The 18,225-nt window shown below is 36.9% G+C and overlaps 1 protein-coding gene across 6 annotated transcripts in view; it reads left to right on the top strand.

Moving 5' to 3' along the window:
• The window catches only part of NEBL (nebulette), a 339,555-nt gene that overhangs the window by 171,074 nt on the left and 150,256 nt on the right, over positions 1–18,225 (top strand). For 2 of the 6 annotated variants that reach the window (XM_067702907.1, XM_067702909.1), the window contains exon 4: positions 5,242–5,349. In XM_067702907.1, coding sequence (XP_067559008.1) covers positions 5,242–5,349 — 108 coding nt within the window. Of the gene's footprint in view, positions 1–5,241; positions 5,350–15,892; positions 16,039–16,796; positions 16,861–18,225 lie in introns of those variants that run through there. The other 4 variants (XM_067702916.1, XM_067702901.1, XM_067702902.1 and 1 more) reach the window with 4 other exon arrangements.

The following is an 18,225-nucleotide window of genomic DNA, read 5'->3' as shown; positions in this document are numbered from 1 at the left end:
TTATTGAGAAATTAGTTAAGATATGCTTTTTATTATGTATTCGGAGTACTTGTTTAGAATAAAATGTAGATTTCAATGTTTTTAAAGTGAAGGAACTCTGAAACTGATGAAGTTGGGTTGTGAATATACCTAGAATACTGACAAATCTGTAAATATTCAGTAAGTACCTCTGCAAATACAGTGGAAGGCTGATTGAAGGCTTAGAAATCTATGAAAATTATTTTTAATGCCTTTTAATTATGCTTAAAAAGGTAATTAAAATTTTAATTTTACTTAATTAACCATAAATTTACAAATTATGAGATTAATTTATAAAAAACAAATTCACTTTTGAGCTCATTTGACTTAACATTTGTTAAAATTAACTTCACCTTAAAAAATATCCCTTAATCAGATTTTCCTTTGTAGTTGTTTAATTCCCATCTAGCATTGTAAGATTAGCCAATTTTCTGCATTTTAGACATTAAAGATATAAAACTTGATAGTAATCAATCATGAAACAGTTATTAAGCTTTTAATACATGCTTAGCACCAAGCAAAATGCAATGAGATAGAAGGAAGCATATGGTACACATTCTCCAGCACTTTGAAATCTACTGAACTATACAAGATGGGACATAATTGAGTGCTGAATTTTGCAAATCAAACTAAGAATTCTGCATGTAGTTTAAAAATGAAACGACCCTCACAACTCCCGTGGAAGAAAAGTAAAGTATCCATCATGTCATGAAAGATCATAAAATTGGTCCCTGATTTTATTGTATCAGATGGAGGCTTTACAATGTGTGACATAAAGAGCAGAATAACATCAGTCAGTAATAAACATGCCTGTAGATTTTAGGCTTCCGTTAAACATAATCGGACAAGGTAAGCTGCTTTAAGGCTAAATACCGTTCTCTTTTTGCTTCGTCTTCTGCCCCTGGATTATTCTTAGCCCTCTGGTCTATTGTGATTCGCCAAGAATTCTCTTGTACTGCTACTATTGCTCATTAATCCACGTTTGGAATCCCTTTCATCCTCTTCTCGATTTCTCCTTTCTTGCCTTTTTGCCTCATTTCATTATTTGCCAACATAGTGAAACAGCTTCATGAAGACGAAGACATTTAGAGGGACTAATTTAACTTTCTGCCTGTGATGGCCACTGACTAAGTCACTTGCCACTTCATGGAAGACCCAAGTTTTGTCTTTAAGCTGACTGAAAATATCCACTGAATTCCTGGCCTTGAGATTCTTTTCCTATTCACTTGCTCATGATTTTTCTTTAACAGGAGACCAGAGGTGATAATTTTATAGCCAGTGCTGAAGCATAGGGAAGAAAAGGCATTTTTAGTGGGGACAGAGCAGGAGTTTCTAAGAGCAGCTTATATGAGGCTCAGTGAATACTTTTTGAGTTAATGTTAATATATACGAGCACTGCAATGGACTGAATGTTTGTATCCTCCCAAAGTTCATATGTTTTAACCTAATCCCCAATGTGATGATATTAGGAGGTGGGGCCTTTGGGAGGTACTTTGGTCATGAGGGTAGAGCACTCATAAATGGGATTCGTGCCCTAACAGAAGAGACCCCTCGCTCCATGCGAGGTTACAGTGAGAAGATGGCCATCTGTGAACCAGGAAGAAGGCTCTCACCAGACACCGAATCTGCTTGCACCTTGATCTTTGATTTTTCAGCCTCTAGAACTGTGAGAAATAAATTTTTGTTGCTTGTAAGCCACCCAGTCAATGGCTTTTTTGTTATATCAACCCCAATGGACTAAGATAAGCACTATGGCTAGCAATTTCTTTCTAAATCTCATCTAGATCTGTGTTTCTTAGCTTAATCTTCCAGCTCTTCCCCCTTCTTCAGCCAAACGGAGGCATTTTCAGTCCCTGAATATGGGGTTCCTCTCTTACCTCTGGGTCTGGGCCACACTCCTGTTGTCTGCTTCTACTCCCCTTCTTTCTCTCTCCCCTGCTCCCTCCCTTCTTCCCTTTCTTTTTTTATTTTTTTTTGCGGTACGCGGGCCTCCCACTGCCGTGGCCTCTCCCGTTGCGGAGCACAGGCTCCGGACGCGCACGCTCAGCGGCCATGGCTCACGGGCCCAGCCGCTCCGCGGCATGTGGGATCTTCCCGGACCGGGGCACGAACCTGTGACCCCTGCATCGGCAGGCGGACTCCCAACCACTGCGCCACCAGGGAAGCCCTAGGACTGTTCTTTTTGATGTTCTATGACAGACACTGGGTAACCCTTTCAAGTCAAGCAAAACTAATACGATGATGATAATGCTGGGCATTTGCACAATACCTTATACCTTCTAAGGTTCTTCCCTGTGATTTATCTCATTCAGTCCCTACAGCCTTATTAGTTAAGAATTTATCAGAATCTCTAATTAGAAATGAGGAAACTTTGGCTCAGAGAAGCTAGGAGGCCTGTGAGGTGACTGGTAAGTGACAGGGATGGGATGTGACATCTAGGCTCTTGTCCGCTAAAGCAACGCTTTTTCCCTGATACAATCCCCTATTTTTATAAATTCGTAAATCTTGTGTCACAAATAGAAAGAACCAGAGTGTAGAAGTAAATGAGGAGAAATTCACACGTTAACAATTCTGGGAAACTCGCTGTACATGTGTATACGTTGTAGGCATGTTAGGGGTTGTGTATTAATCAGAATTCTTTTGGTTATTGAAAGGAGAGATATTAGCTCACTTAACTGGTAAGCCTGGTGGTTCTGGCTTTAGGAAGAGTTAGATCCAGGTGCTCGAATGATGTTGTCAGGAGTCTCTCATGATCTCTTGCTTTGCTTGCCTGTGTGTTGGCTTCATCCTCATTGGGTAGTGGCCAAATTATGGCCAGCAGCTTCAGTTTTACAGCTTGCTAAACTAGCCAGACCGTGGAGAAAGAGCACCCCTTTCCCAAGAGTTCCTACCAAAGTCCTAGATCTGGGGCTCTTGGACACACACCAGATTCAGTGTGTGGGCCGATTCCAGGGTCCAGGGTGCAGTGCTCTCACTGGCTGGATGGGGTCATGTTGTGAGGGCAGAGGAAACACATGAGACTGAAGGGAGGAATCCTCTTACCTCCCTCTGACCTTTGAGCTCTTTTTATTTTTATATCCACTTGTCTCTCAGAATCAGACTATGCATACCTGGCAAACCATCAGATATAACATTTAAAATTAGACCTAAGTAGAGAGATAGGATGTAAGTGGCTGGGAGTACAGAAAAGAGAGGGACTGACTAAGGGCTCCAAGGCTCCCTGTGTGCAGGAAAGATTTACTGGGTGGATTGGTGCTTGAGTTGATGCTAAGAGTATAGGAGGCTTGGTTGTGGATCACCCCATTAAAAAAGGATTAAACATCTTCTAAAACTTGGCAATCCAGTTATGGAAGTGATTGTATACTCTTCAAAACTAGTCATTTAATGTGGCAAGCCCAAATCAGATGATTCTTATGTGTCTTGTGAATGTGGAAAGGACACTTAAATGGTAATTAACTCAAAAGTTACGATTCCAAAATTTACTGTTTTTTTCTTTTCAGTTCTTTCTTTGGAAATTGCCATTAAAAAAAAAAACCCCAGGCTAATCACAAAAAGAATATGTGATTGTGTCTTCTCTGAAATTGGTGTTAGGGATGTTAGAACTTGGCTTATAGATTTTTCTTCTTATTTCTTCATTCCTGTTGCTACTATAACCTTGCCATCTTTCTTACTTTTATTATTCTACTGCTCTGCACCTTAGTGCTTACTTCAAGCAAAGCTAAATGTCTTCCCTGCTTGGTTAGGCATAAAACACTGAGAATGTACTGGTGTGTATCTTCACACATGCTGGGAGATTGAGAGTTAGAAGGCTAATCTCATGCAGCATTTTCTGTAGAAGAAAAATAATGTGGTTTATTTGACCTTTTACTTATGGAAATAAAGTAAGGGTTTTAGTACTTTTATACATTTAAACGAAACGTGGAGGGAAAATTAGATATTCTTAGGCTAAAAGTGATGAGAGTATCTGTTTCTTTTTATTTATTGTCATCTGAGGTTTTTTTTTTTTTAAGCTCTTCAGGTAAAAGGAAATCTTCCAGTAGCCTCACGGACAGTAATGCCTGAGAGAATTGAGTATTTAAATACAAACACGACTCAACAAGAACAGTCATTCCATGATCAGTTAAGGAGACTTTTCAAATTTATATAGAAAGTAGCATTTACAGAATCATTTTTATTAGCTACCCTAAATGTTAATTATTAATTTAAGTTTTAATTTGAAGCTGATAATTATGAATGTGAAAATGGGGATTATATGAGTTATCAAAAATATGTTTCCATATGTCTTGATATCTAGCCTTTTAAAGAAATAAGACCAGTCCAAGTGATGTAACCATCTCAGTCATTAACAAGCAGGATATTTAACTGGTGTGACAGTTATTGTCATTATGCTAATAATAGGAGGTGGGGCCCTAGTAAGATTAAGCACTAGCTATTCCAATCCCCTGAGGAAACTGTAAAATTCAGCCTCACCGGGTTGTAATTAGAAAAGAAATATGTTTAAATACTGAAAAAAACTTAGGTACCTCACACAGTATGCCAAGGGCATGCGCTTGAAGCCTTTTAATCTCTAGGTGTGGCCTGTTCTATAAATATTTTCGTAAGCATTTACATAGTCAGTGTTTGGCAGTACAACATTGTATAATCATATCCATATGCTTTGCCTTATGAAACAGAATGAAAACTTTGTTAGGACAGGGCTGCTGTTGATCGTGTTGTATGTCTCCCTCCTCCATAGTGCTGTCCAGGCTCAAAATGATGCTTTGTCACTGACAAGACAAGCCATGGGAGCAAATTTAACTTTCTTTTTCTACATTTTTGTCAGTTTTAGTATAACTATTAATGATGATAATAATAACTATTATGGAGTACTTGCTTGCTTCTTGTGGGCTAGGTATGTGAATTAAGACATTTGATCTTATCTTTCAGCCTACTAAATAGCATTATTTAAATACTATTATTGTTGTTATCATCACCATTTTACAAACGAGACCACCGAGGCACAGAGTGGTTGAGTAACTTGCCTAAGGTCACACAGTGGTTGCTGGAACACAAACCAAGCAGTCTACCTATGCACTGCGCCACCTGCTAACAGAGCTGTTCCTGGAGACTCTGCTTCCAGTTTTAGCAGCTTATATGGCCCCCGTCTATCCTGAGTGGGATTTGTGATTCTTTTGCTTACTTTTCTTTTTCTTCCTTTCTTTCTTTCACTTCTATTTCTGTTAGGTCAAGTACAAAAGAGATTTTGAAGAAAGCAAAGGAAGGGGCTTCAGCATTGTTACAGACACTCCTGAACTACAGAGGCTGAAGAGGACTCAGGAACAAATCAGTAATGTAGGTGACCTTTTGTTCAGTGATGTAATACCCTAACTTGTATTTCTGGTGAGAAAGTGAAATTGGGCAACTTGGAAGTGTTCTTATTGCTATGGGATGCAAGCAGTACTCAGTATCCTCAGAAAATATACCAAGTTAACCTTTTAAACTCCTTCCCTTTGATTTCATCACAGTTATCAAGAACCTAACACTTTAATAGCAGTGACTACAGGCATACCTTTTATCATGCTTTGCTTTATTACACTTCACAGATAATGTGTTTTTTACAAACAGAAGGTTTGTGGCAACCCCGTATTGTCAGATTATGGTTAGCATTTTTTAGCAATAATGTATTTTAAATTAAGGTAGGTACATTTTTTTAAACATAATGCTATCGCACACTTAATAGATGACAGTATAGTATAAACATAACTTTTATATGCACTGGGAAGCCAGAAAATTCATGGGACTTGCTTTATTGTGATATTTGCTTTATTGAGCTGTTTTGGAACTGAACATGCAATATCTCTGAGGTATGCCTGTATATTTCTGAATACACTTTTAATTTATTTATTAAACTGATTTATCTAGTAAATTATTTAGTAAATCAATTTAATTAAATAAATTGTGTATTTAGAAATAATAATATTGCTATTAAAAGACATTATTGTAATTTAGCATCTTATTTCTTTTTGAATGATTCTCAGCTTTTGAATTTTTCCAAAATAGGACTTGTATAGGTAAATATTAAAGCCATCAGTTAATTTTTTGCACTGGGATAGTATACAATGTATACATATAAGGTTAGCTATCTGGAGAAATCTCATATTTGCTAATTGTGTATATTTAAGATTTCATATTTTAAATCAGATATTTGTTGAAATGGCATATTACATCTAATTTTTGAAATAAACATTTACCTATGAAGTTGCTTTGGATTTGAAAGCTGCGTCTTGTTCAGTAATAGTGTTTTCTTGAAAAAGAAAATTGAGACTAACAGAAGTTCAAAACATATTAGGGACCAAAATTGTTAACCGAGTACTTATTAAAAGTGGTAATTATGTTTCTTCTAAAGTATTATATGAAGTGCGTCAAAATGAATTTTTTTCCAGAAAAAAATTAACTCAGTGTTAGGTATTCAAGAGGAAATATGAAAGAAAATCAACAACTGTGTACGTGATATAAAAGTATGAGCAAATATGCAAGAGGCATACCATTTTTCACGAGAAGTCTATTTTGTGTGTCACTTGTACAATCACCAAAATTTGTGTGTTGAGATGTTTTAAGTTACGTAGCATTAATTTCTAGGAAATTTTTAATTAACAGATTGTTTTAAACTCACTGGTATTTGGCCATCATAATAATATACATATATATAGTAACAATTTGCAGATAGAATCATAGGCTATAATCTGAGAAAGAATTTTATGTGTCAAAAGTTCAAAAACAGAATTATTCAGTATTTTAAAAATTTATTTAGGGAGTGAGAGGAGGCAGAGCAGAGACTTTGTTTTGCCGTATTCCCTAAGGTTTATCCATTGTTTGCTCTTTAAATGGACATTTTATTTCAGTAAGGACTTTTTTGTTTGAAGAGAAAGGGTTGAATTTTAAGGATTCATGGCTTTTGTCCCTTAGTTTTTCTACCCCATCCTAACAACCCCACTAATCATTAATACTGAAGATTGAGTCCATCCATCGTCTTTCTTCCCCTCCATTTCTTTCCTTAAATCAAAACCCTATTTTTGTTTTTTAAAATACAAATTAGAGATATGTCCCACTGGCAGTTACATTCAGTAATGTTTCTTTTTTTGGATTACTTTTGGAGAAGCTTTTTTAAAAAATAAAAATAATGCTGCATAAAACAAAGTTACATCATAAATCTTCAACTATCACAAATTTATTTCAAAAAGAACTAAACATTTCTACTTAAGACATCTACATGACAGCTAACGTAAGGATTGCAGTTGATTCAAAGGTAAGCCTTTTAATTTATATTCAAATTAAGTCATTATTCATATTTAATAAGAAAAGAACTGATCATTTCACCAACCTTTATCATTAGCAGGAATATACATTTTATTCAATACCAGAGGCTGTTTGCAGATCCATTCTTAATTATGCAAAAACCATTATAACCCAGGTACGTATAAATCTATATTTATCATATGCATAGCAGTATATGCAAAATACTATTTAGATTAAGCCTGTAATATAGACAGTGCTGATTTTTAGAAGTATTTAAATTAGATAACATCTTTAAAAAAAAATTTGTGCCACTTTCTTGATGTTAGCAGCCACAGATAGCAGTCTTATAAGTAGTTCTTTTAGCTGTGATGAGGCGTATTACTATTTGGATAGCAGTAAGAAAATACAGATGTCATAATATTACTGTTAGAGATTTATTCTTAACAGTTTTACTGAGAAATAATTGACATACATTACAGTATAAGTTTAAGGTGTGCAGCGTGATGGTTTGATTTACATATATTGTGACGTGATTACCACAGTAGGTTTAGTTAACATCGTCATCTCAAATAGATACAATAAAAAGAAAAGGAAAAAAAATTCTTTTTGTGATGAGAATTCTTAGGATCTACTCTCTTAACAAGTTTCCTGTATATCATAGAGCAGTTGTACGTATAATCATCATGTTGTACATTACATTCCTAATACTTATTTATCTTATAACTGGAAGTTTGTACCTTTTGACCACCTTCCTCCAGTTCTCCCTCTCTCCACCCCTCTGGTAACCACAAAACTGATCTTTTTTCCTATGAGTTTGGTGTGTGTTTTGTTTCTTTGTTTTTTAGATTACACATATAAGTGAGATCATACAGTATTTGTCAATAAGTCTCTGACTTATTTCACTTAGCATAATGCCTTCAAGGTCCATCAATATAGTTGAAAGTGGTAGGATTTTCTTGTTTTTTATGGTTGAATAATATTCCTGTGTGTGTGTGTGTGTGTGTGTGTGTGTGTGTGTGTGTGTATACACATACATACATATATCTCAGAACTTCTTTATCTGCTTATCCATTGATGGATACTTAGGTTGTTTCCATGTTTTCATTATTGTGAATGAGCATGGGAGTACGGATATCTTTTTGAGATAGTATTTTTGTTTCCTTTGGATATATTCCCAGAAGTGGAATTGTTGGATAATATGGTAGTTCTATTTTTAATTTTTTGAGGAACCTTTATACTGTTTTTCATAGTGGCTGCACCAATTTACGATCCTACCAACAGTGCACAAGGAGTTAGGGATTTACTCTTGAAGAAAGGAAGCTGTTAAATATTCTGAGGTCTGTTGAGTTTATTATTCATTTGTAAGGCTACAACTTCATGAATTTTCCTGTGACCTCACAGGTTTTCCGTATTACTCAAGGATCTTTTTTCCATAAGAAACTTGAGTTAATCTGAAAAGTGGTACTCTGGGTAGTCTAGTTTTCTGCATTGCTTTCAGATAAACCCAAACACTGAAATTTATTGGCCAGATCCAGACAGATAATTTTTGACAATGGCCTAGATTGTGTCTGTTTTGGGAGGAAGAAGGTCAGACTGAAGAGACACCAGCATCTTCCTGCTGGAGATGCTGGGATGGAGTGGGCTTATCCTGAAAATCACAAGGGATATGAGATTTGAGCTCCAGGTTTAATGTGGGTTGATGTAGGTGGGTTAACTAAGTCAGGGTCTTTGCGATCTTTATTTTTCCATTTGCTTCATTTTTTTACTTGTTTTTAGTTTATCTTTGAATATTGTCTGGATCCTTCTAAGCTGCCTTTAATACCTTTTGGACTAAGGCAAATATAAAGACATAAAACAGTGGATTTAATGACAACTCCTAGGTGTTCTGGGTAATATGTTACAGATGAATGGGCATTTTTGATTGCTTGTGTCTGTGTCAGTGTTATGAAAATTTTCCAGACACTCTCATATTCATTTGTCAAAGATTTGAAATCATTTGGAAATGCCTACTCAGTCTGTTTATGTTACTGAGGTGTGGGATGAAATACAACTGTAAATTTGAAATTGTGTGTAATGAAAAGGGTGAGAGCAGGTTTAGCCTTAACTTCTTTCTTTTGGTGTCTATAATGCCAATACATTGAACCTGGAGATTTACTAAATGCTGCAATTTAAAATTCTTCTGCTATATTACTCTCTTAGTATAGCTGCAGAAAGAATAAGAAAAGAGGCAGGATTTCACAACTTACAGAATGGTTGGAAAGAAAAAGAACTGGTTCCCAAAATAAAGAAAAAAATTTTCCATGAAATTCCAGAAGATGTCTGATTGCTTACCCCACCTCCCTAGGTCATACATTCTAGGTCATAAATTCAGAAATGGCAGAAATGTCCTAGTACACCCTCATTACTTAGTGATATTTTAGGAAAATGTTCTTAAAGGACAACGTACAAATGTGAATTGAGGAATTCCTGTGCATTTGAACATTAAAAAAAGCCTTTTCTCCGTTGTCCTTCTAGCTCTAGCTTGTGTGGGTAATTGTAAAGGCTGTTTCCAATTCATGTGGTTACCACCTTCAAGTTTATAATCAGTACATTCAGGGAATCTGCAGCAGGATAGCAAGGCAGAATCACCACCAGACATCTAAGGGACTCAGTCCAGCCTGAAGAAGATTATTGATGTGTTTCAGTTTGCCTGTTTACACACTAATATGAGCTGTATTTTCAATTAACTGAGACAGTCTGAGGATAAATTGTGAAATAAAATGATGAAGTTCAACCCCGAGAGACTTTGACAATCTTTGTGCTGTAGATAAAATCTAGATGTTTATTTTCTAATTTATTTCAGGTGGTGGAGGAATATTGTGTGAAGGGGAAGGGGGAAAAAAAAAAACCCAGATGACAAAATCTTGTATTTTACAGAGTGACTGAAATGGTAAGTATACCATTATGTGATTTGTTAAGATTTGTGCCTTGACTCACAGAGGAAATACTTCTGCGTATGTATATGTATGCATGCATGTGTGCCTGTGTGTGTTGGCTTCAGTGGGAATCTCTAGAACTCCCTTTCCTTAGATCACTGGCCCACAGACAATATAGACCATAGTGTTTTCATCTGCTCTGTATTCTGTCCCTTACCCTGTAAGTATCTATCCGTACAGTTATCTATCCTGTTTCCCAAATACCTCTTTTCACTGCCATTTTCACAGTTAGCATACCCAGAAATGCTTGCTTGCTTTACAGGAAAAGTTCAGGTTGAAGCCTTTTTTCTTTCTTTTTTTTTTTTTTTAACATTATAGAAAAGAGTCTCTCTGTAATTTGATATTGAAATGTAATTATTTTTAGCTTTTTTGAGACAGCTACATAATTTTTCATTGACTTCTTAGAATGCAAAATAAATTATGTGCCCATTAATAAGCTCACATGGATACTGCTGATTTAGTTCCCTGAGATTTTGTGAGTTAGCTTCAAAAATATTAGATTATTGGAGGTAAACATGGCCTAATAACTGAATAGCAGTGTCTATGGACTATTAAAAGATTTGATTCAAAGTTATGTTGAGTGTAAGGGTGAGCATGAGGGTAGGGTTGATTATCTGGGGATCTGGTCTCTGTTTGTAATTTAAATAAATCATTTTGACAGAGACTGACTGTGGCCATGTTCAAGCTGCTGATGGTGTGAAATTGAGTTGTATGGTGGACAGAAGACAAGCAGTCAGGAGAAATCCCCAAAGGCAAAATTTGTTATGTAATTGGGTCAACTCATGCATGAAAAATGCATGCTAATTGTAAACTGGTAGCAAAATTATAGTGTATGAGGCAATTAGGTCTTATATGAACCCGAACAACTGACATAGAGTTTTTCTTTCTTTTTTTTTTTATATTGAGCAAACATAAAATTTTTCTTTTAAAGGTGGGAAAGGTAAACACCATTCCGTATTGAAATAGATTGTTAATTTTGTTCCTCATACAAGAAGCGTAACTGTTTTATAACTAATGAAAAACTGATATGGAATCTTCTGATTTTGAGTAGTGAAATCTAGTACACCAAGTAGTTTGAAAGGAGAATGGTTATTTCTGTTATAACAGACAGTTTGTTATAACTCATAACTGGGCTGGTTAACATAGGTGATTAGTGATGAGGTCAGTGGTTTCAGTTTAAGCCCTTGAAATCTAGTATTCTCACAGAGTGAATTTATGTGTTACCTTAATGACCCATGCTTTATCCCCATCTTATCTCAACCAGTGACTCCGATGCACTGCTGAGTAATAGGGTCTGCAGCATTATCTTTAGAGCGGAGATCGAATATGTCAAAGAAAGTGATAGGGCAATAACATGTATTTTCCTTGTAATACCTACCACTTGTATGAATGGTTTATTCGTTTCAAAACACTTTGACATACCCAGTCTAATTAGATCCTCTGAACAACCTCTCCTTAGGGAAAGTATTTCTATGAGGAATACTTATAAAAGTATTCATGAGAAAAATGTACGGAAAATTACCTCTTCATCCTTTCTCATCTAAATCCGTGGTTTCCCTTACACCTGGTTTTGCTTTATTTTTCCACCTAGGGCAGAACATCAAAGGTTGATCTTTTCTTTTTATCCTCAGTTTTTTAGCCACAGTCACTTAAAGAAACAAATACATCCCAGACCAGTAATTACTTGTGCGTGGCAAGTACAAGAGTGTTCATTGTAAAATGGCATTGTCTAAAGAGGAGGTTTGGGAAGGGCCCCCATAATAAAAGAATTAACACATATGACTTCTTTTTGGAAACAGAGATTAAGGATTCAGCAAACAATTTCTGAAGGTCCTTCTTTTGTGAAATCCCTTTTCCCCCGCCCATTCCTTTCTTTTCAATCCTGCTGTGTTCAGGCCCTTATCCTGCCTAAGTTATTATAGGGGTCTCCTAATTGGCCCTATCTCCTTTCAAGCTCTCTAAGCTCCTTCCATTGTATCTTAAACACTGTCACCAGAGGACTCAAAATATCTTTTTCATCATGACCCTAATTATAACCCACTAAAAAACTTCCCTTGGACCTCCCCTTTGAGTAGGATAAAGTCTAATCTCCTAAACTCCTTAATTTCTGACTCTAAGGACCCTCTACAATCTGCTCCTAAATTATTTTTCACCTTATCTTTCACTGTCCTTCAACACTCTTCTTCCATTTCTTTTAGGCCTGGCTATTTACTCTGTTCTGGGCTTTTCATGAGTCTTTCCTCTGGTTTGGAACAATTTCACACTATCTGTTAATTACATTCCCACCCCCTTATCCCAGGCACACATTCAGACCCCGGGAGTAGCATCTTTCTAATCTCTGAATCATGACAGTACTTTGACAATAGCACTGTTACCTGTAGCACCGACTTCACACATTGCATTCCACGTTTTGGTTTTAATTAACATTTCATGGGGTATGTGTTTTACCTCTCTAACTTTGTGAAGATGAAGATTATCCATGTCTTCTTCAATTTATGTTTTGTATCGCCAAGAATGATGCTTTGCCCTTTACCTTTCTTGTCACATCCTTAATTTAGCCCTCCCTATCCCTTGCTTGGGTTGTGGGAATGGTCTTCTGACCGTTCTCACCTGTCATTCTACTGCCTCTGCTCCCTCGTAAGCTGTTCTCCTTGTGGTTTCTTTCAAGGTTCTTAAAGTGCACATCTGATCTTGTCACTCTCTTCCTTAAAACCTATCAATGTCTCCCCATGGCCTTTGGGTTAAAGTGTAAAACCTTTAGCGAGGAATGAGGCTGTCCCTGGTTTAGTGCCAGCTGAGATCTCCAGCCTGGGGTCCCTCTTGGACCCTGAGCCCGATCCACTTCAAACGTCTGTCTGGAAGGCTGATTGTACCCGCTCCCTAGCCATACTCAGCTCAGAGGTTGTCTTTTCTCCCATGACCTCGCTCTTCCTCTCGCCTCCCTGGCATTGTGGTTCTAGAGTTGCATTATGAACTATCTTCCTCCTGGACTGAACTCTATGAAGACTGGGCTGTGTCTTTTTCTCTTTAGCCCCAGGGCCTAGCGTGGAGCCAAGTTTGATAAACAAATGAATTGACTTCTTGTGCCAACAGATCTTCCCGTGGCTTCTCACTCTGCCCAAGGCTGCGGGCTCTGGGATGGCTTACCCAGGACTACCACTGATTAACATACCCATTTTGAGACTTTGAGGAGTGACTCCTTCTAGCATTCTGTGAGTTTCATCTTATAATAGAGATTATTACAGGAGTTCTAACCTTTCTATATTGATTTTAATCAAACATCTCTTTTAAGATCTGTGTAGATATCACATGGATTTTCTTCCTTAAAACTCCCAAATCTTTCCTCCATTCCATAATTTTCTAGCACAAATTAGTTACCTAAATATACTTGTTCAGTAAAGGACTGAATTCCTTTGAGGGTGTCATTTTCTCCATTTCTTCATTTTTTTTTTTTTTTTTTTCTTTTACTAAAGAGCCTGCCTTTCCATCTGAAACCACACAACTCAGACAGATTGGGACTTGCACTGACAGGCCAGGACTTGAACTCAGCCAAAACCCAGATTGGGACTTGAACCCACTGTCTTTTAATTGAGATCACACACCTGGTCTCAGGACGTAATGAAGCTCAGATTCTTTATGTCTCATTGCAGAAAGAATTCAGTGAGAGGCAAAGTGATAGGTAAGAAGTGGATTTATTTAGAGAGATATACATTCCATAGACAGAATGTGGTCCGTCTCAAAAGGCTAGAGTGACCTTGGGAGAAACACACTCCACAGACAGTGTGGGCCATCTCAGAAGCCAAGAGGCCCTGAAATATGGGGTGGTTAGTTTTTATCGGCTGGGTCATTTCGTAGGCTAACAGGTGGGAGGATGATTCCAACTGTTTGGGGGAATGGGCAGAGATTTCCAGGAATTGGTTCACTGCCTACTTTTTGGCCTTTTATGGTCAGCCTCAGAACCATCATGGTGCTGGTGGGTGTGTCATTTAGCGTATGCTAATGTATTGCAATGAGTGTGTAATGAGGCTCAAGGTCCACTGGAAGTTGAATCTTGCACCATCTTGGACCTAGTTGGTTCTAACCAGTTTTTGTCCTGTCCAATGGCTCTATCATTCTTTTAAAGGTTGTGCCCTGCCCCCTTCCCTCCTGTTTCACATCTACTTCTCAGTCTAGGCAAATTAAACCTTTTCCTAGGATATGTGCCACCATCGGGTAGGGAACTAATCTATCCTTTCAACACAAAATTGCTAATGCCTAGAATAGTGCTTGACACATAGCAGGTGCTCCATAAATGTGTGTTGAATAAATGAATATAATAATATTTAAAATATTGACTCATTTTGCACATTCTTTCTCTTTAAACTTCTCTTTGAAAGAGCATTCTTAGCTTTTAAGATTGCTTTGATTTGGTTATTTTTTTTCCTTTTGTGCTGCTTGATAAACACCTATTTTTCACTTTCTCCTATTTTTACTTAAATATTCAGTGACTTCTGTAGTTTTATCCAAAGATGATAGTAGTGTTCTCTAAGTAAAGCAGGACCATTTGGTTTCTAACGTGGCATTGAAGAATTTCATCATATTAGAAATGCAAGGACTGCCCCTGTTTTAAAATGTCGTAGCCAGGGAATTCTTTTTGATGAGTAAGTACCTGAAAAAAATAGGGCTTACAGTAGTCTGTTTGGGCAGACATAACAAAAAATATCATGGGCTGTGTGGCTTAAACAGCACACACCGTTTACTCACCGTTCTAGAGGCTGCAAGTTCCAGGTCAAGGTCCATCTGGGTTGGGTTCTGGTGAGAGCTCTCTTCCTCATTTGCTGATGGCTGCTTTCCTTTCCTCAGTGCCTGTGCATGAGAGAAGGAGACTTCTGGTGTCTCTTCCTCTTCTTGTAAGGACATAAGTTGAATTGGATCAGGACGCCACCCGTGTGACCTCATTTAACCTTAATTACTTTCTTAAAGGTCCCCATCTCAAATACAGTCACATTGGGGATTAGGGCTTTTAGATATGAATTTGGGGGTGGGGCACAATTCAGTCCATAACAGGGCATTATGAGAAATGATCTACATAAATCACAGGATAATTTTGAGATAAGTAACATATGTTTTAGATATGCTTAGACACGTAAGCTACTATCATAAGCCATTGTCTTTAGTGGAGGTAGATGATATCACCTGTTGCTATTCCAGGAAAACTTGCACATTCAGTTTTTAAATTTCTTCCTATTTTCAAACCGAACAATCTTTAAAAAAATGTCTGGTTCCTCTTTCCAATCCTTAATTAAGGATTAGGGCCAATTGGCCCTTTCAGGCCTCTTTTTACTTGTGGTTTTCATTGAGGGTCATTTATGGAAACAAAGGTAACTCACAGGTGTAATTATATTTTTAAGTTCTCCAGGCCTCAGTTGCTCAGAATATAGATTTCACGTGTCCTGTGCTGGCAGCTTGACCTGGGTGGATATGAAGAAAAAAGAGGGCAGAGGTGTGACAATAGAAAAGAAATATTCCCATGCCACAGGGCAAGTCTAATAAAGACTAGCTTTTTTTAAAAAAAAAAGTCTCAATTTCCAGTACATTATACAGATTTAAAACTTAAAAAGTATCTGAATTTTCTTCCAGATTTTATTATACCTCTTGGGACGTATCTACCGTGAGCACATACTAAATGTTGAAGAAAACACAGGAATCTTACAGATATATGTGTGGAGTCCCCACATGTGTCTATCATTAATAATTATGCCACAATTATCATTTCAATGGATTTTTGGAGGTAGGTTTAAAACCTGTTGTTTTTTCAGTTAATAGGTGTCATAGTCAAACGTCATTTTAACTTATTAGGAGGTCATGAGTCAAGGGAGATATTATACAGAGATTTAATTAAAACCCATTGGTAACCCAAGCCAAGTTTAGACAATTAAAAGAAAATTGCATGACTGGAAGTTAGAAGAATGTTTTTCTTTTTCAAGCATATGCAGATATGTTCTCTAATTTGCATTTCATTTTCCTAGAAGAATTGTCACGAAAATTGCTTTTCTTTATTTTTTGCTTATACTTTCTACTCTAGCTTTCTTTTCTTTCCCCATTGTCAAGGCTGCTTTGTAGGCTTTTCCTTTTCTGTACAGAATCATGTGCAATGAGGCTTGTAAAAGGATAGCTCCAAATTTCTGTTTGACGGACCTATTGCTTTTGTAAAGTACCCCCAGACTTTTCCAAGGACAATCATTTTTTTGTTTGCTCACATTTATGATTTATTTTTCCTCTTGTGGCTGTATTAACTGTAACAAAGCCAACTTTTAATTGAGTTAAGCTTTTGTATCATTGCCTCCTTAGAATTATGAAAGTGTCAGAATTTGCCTGTGTTTATTAGCAAACTGTGAAAAAGGGTAATAGATTTAGAAGAAAGAATAAAACAAAGAAACCTAAAAATATTATTCTGTTCTTCCTAACACTTCTTATTTTTGATAGACAGAATTGATTTCCCCAAATAAAGTGATTTAAATATTTACTTTTGTTGTATAATTATTATAGGTCTTTGAGGGCAAGCAGCATTTCTTGTACATGTTTGAATCCTCCAGAACAGAGTGCTTTGACTGTAAGTAATGATAGAAGTAGAAGTTGCCTTCACTGTTCCCTTACGTGTATATGCATGTTTGTTAAACATTAAACATTTGCTGTGGACATCACATTCCACCAGCCCCTGTAGCTTGCAGAAAAAAAATGAGAAACCACTTTTTGCATGCATTTATGCCCAAGCTAGAATGCGTGAAGTGTTTGGGAAAGGCTTTCATGGAGAAGGAGAGGCTTAATACAACATAAAGTCACAAATGAGGGACATGGCATTGAAATGAGCAAAGGAAGAAAGGAATGAATGTAAGGTTAGGAACACCCAGCATCTACTTGTGAGAGTGCAGAGAGAGACACCATCACTGAAATGTAGATTGAGGCAAGATTATTGAAAGATTAGTATCATATTTTCAAATGTGCAGATTTCAAATGTGTACCTGTAAATCTGTGCCCGCCCCCGCACCCCTGTTTCTTTTTCAAAAGAAACTACTTTTGAAAACAATTGCTGATTTAACAAACATTTTGAGTGTTTGCTCTGTGCCAGGCACTTTGCTAGGAGGTGGGGATTTAATGAGAAATAAAATAGATATGACCCTTGACCTCATGGAGCTTGTAGGTTACCCTATAAAAGGTGAGCAGATAATTGCAGCACAGCCATAAGTGCTTGACAGAGGGAAACACTGTGTTAATATCAGAAGGATAACTAACCAGGTTTGGGAGGTAAAGAAATCGAACCCTTGCCAGCATTGTTTTAAAATAGTTTTTGGAGAATTTTACTGAATCATTTTCTTGAACAGTGATTCCTACAGTTCATTTGTATAGCAGGAGCTATCAGTTTTGTTTTTCAGTTTTCCTGTGTCCTGTGTTTGTTTTCCCTGTTCCCTGTTTGCCTGTCAGTATGGGCTTCCGGAAGCTATCATTAAAAATTTATCAAACCATGGTATTATATATAAAATGTCAAAAATACTCATCTATAGAAGAGTATCGATTGGCTTATTAATTTCAGGATGGCTAAAAAGATCAACATATAAATATTTGCATGCATTTAAAAGTTCAGATACATGTCCTCTCTATTTTGGTTTTCAGTGCTTAAGAAGTTGAAGGGTTTTGAAAGTAAAACTATGGCCATTTTTCTTCATCTCCTCCCTACTCCCAACCTTTGTAGCGATAGTTCTGAGTTAAAAAATTTTCATGACTGGGTCCAAAATATATGGATCTGAAAGAGCCATATATGAACGTGTGATGTGTCCGTTAGCACACATATGTAGAGCGTACGTACGTGTTTGAGTAGAGAGGTACTGAAATGAATTGCTAAACATGAGTTGGTGCTATTTGGTTTCCACTTTCGGTGTTCTTGGCCCAGTCTGTGCTGACAGCGAACCTCTGGGACGTC

Source organism: Pseudorca crassidens, chromosome 1 (genome assembly GCF_039906515.1).
Source record: "Pseudorca crassidens isolate mPseCra1 chromosome 1, mPseCra1.hap1, whole genome shotgun sequence".
In the NCBI taxonomy this organism is placed as follows: domain Eukaryota; kingdom Metazoa; phylum Chordata; class Mammalia; order Artiodactyla; family Delphinidae; genus Pseudorca; species Pseudorca crassidens.
The sequence above is the reverse complement of the archived record's forward strand: the minus strand, read 5'-3'. Positions and strand labels throughout refer to the sequence as shown.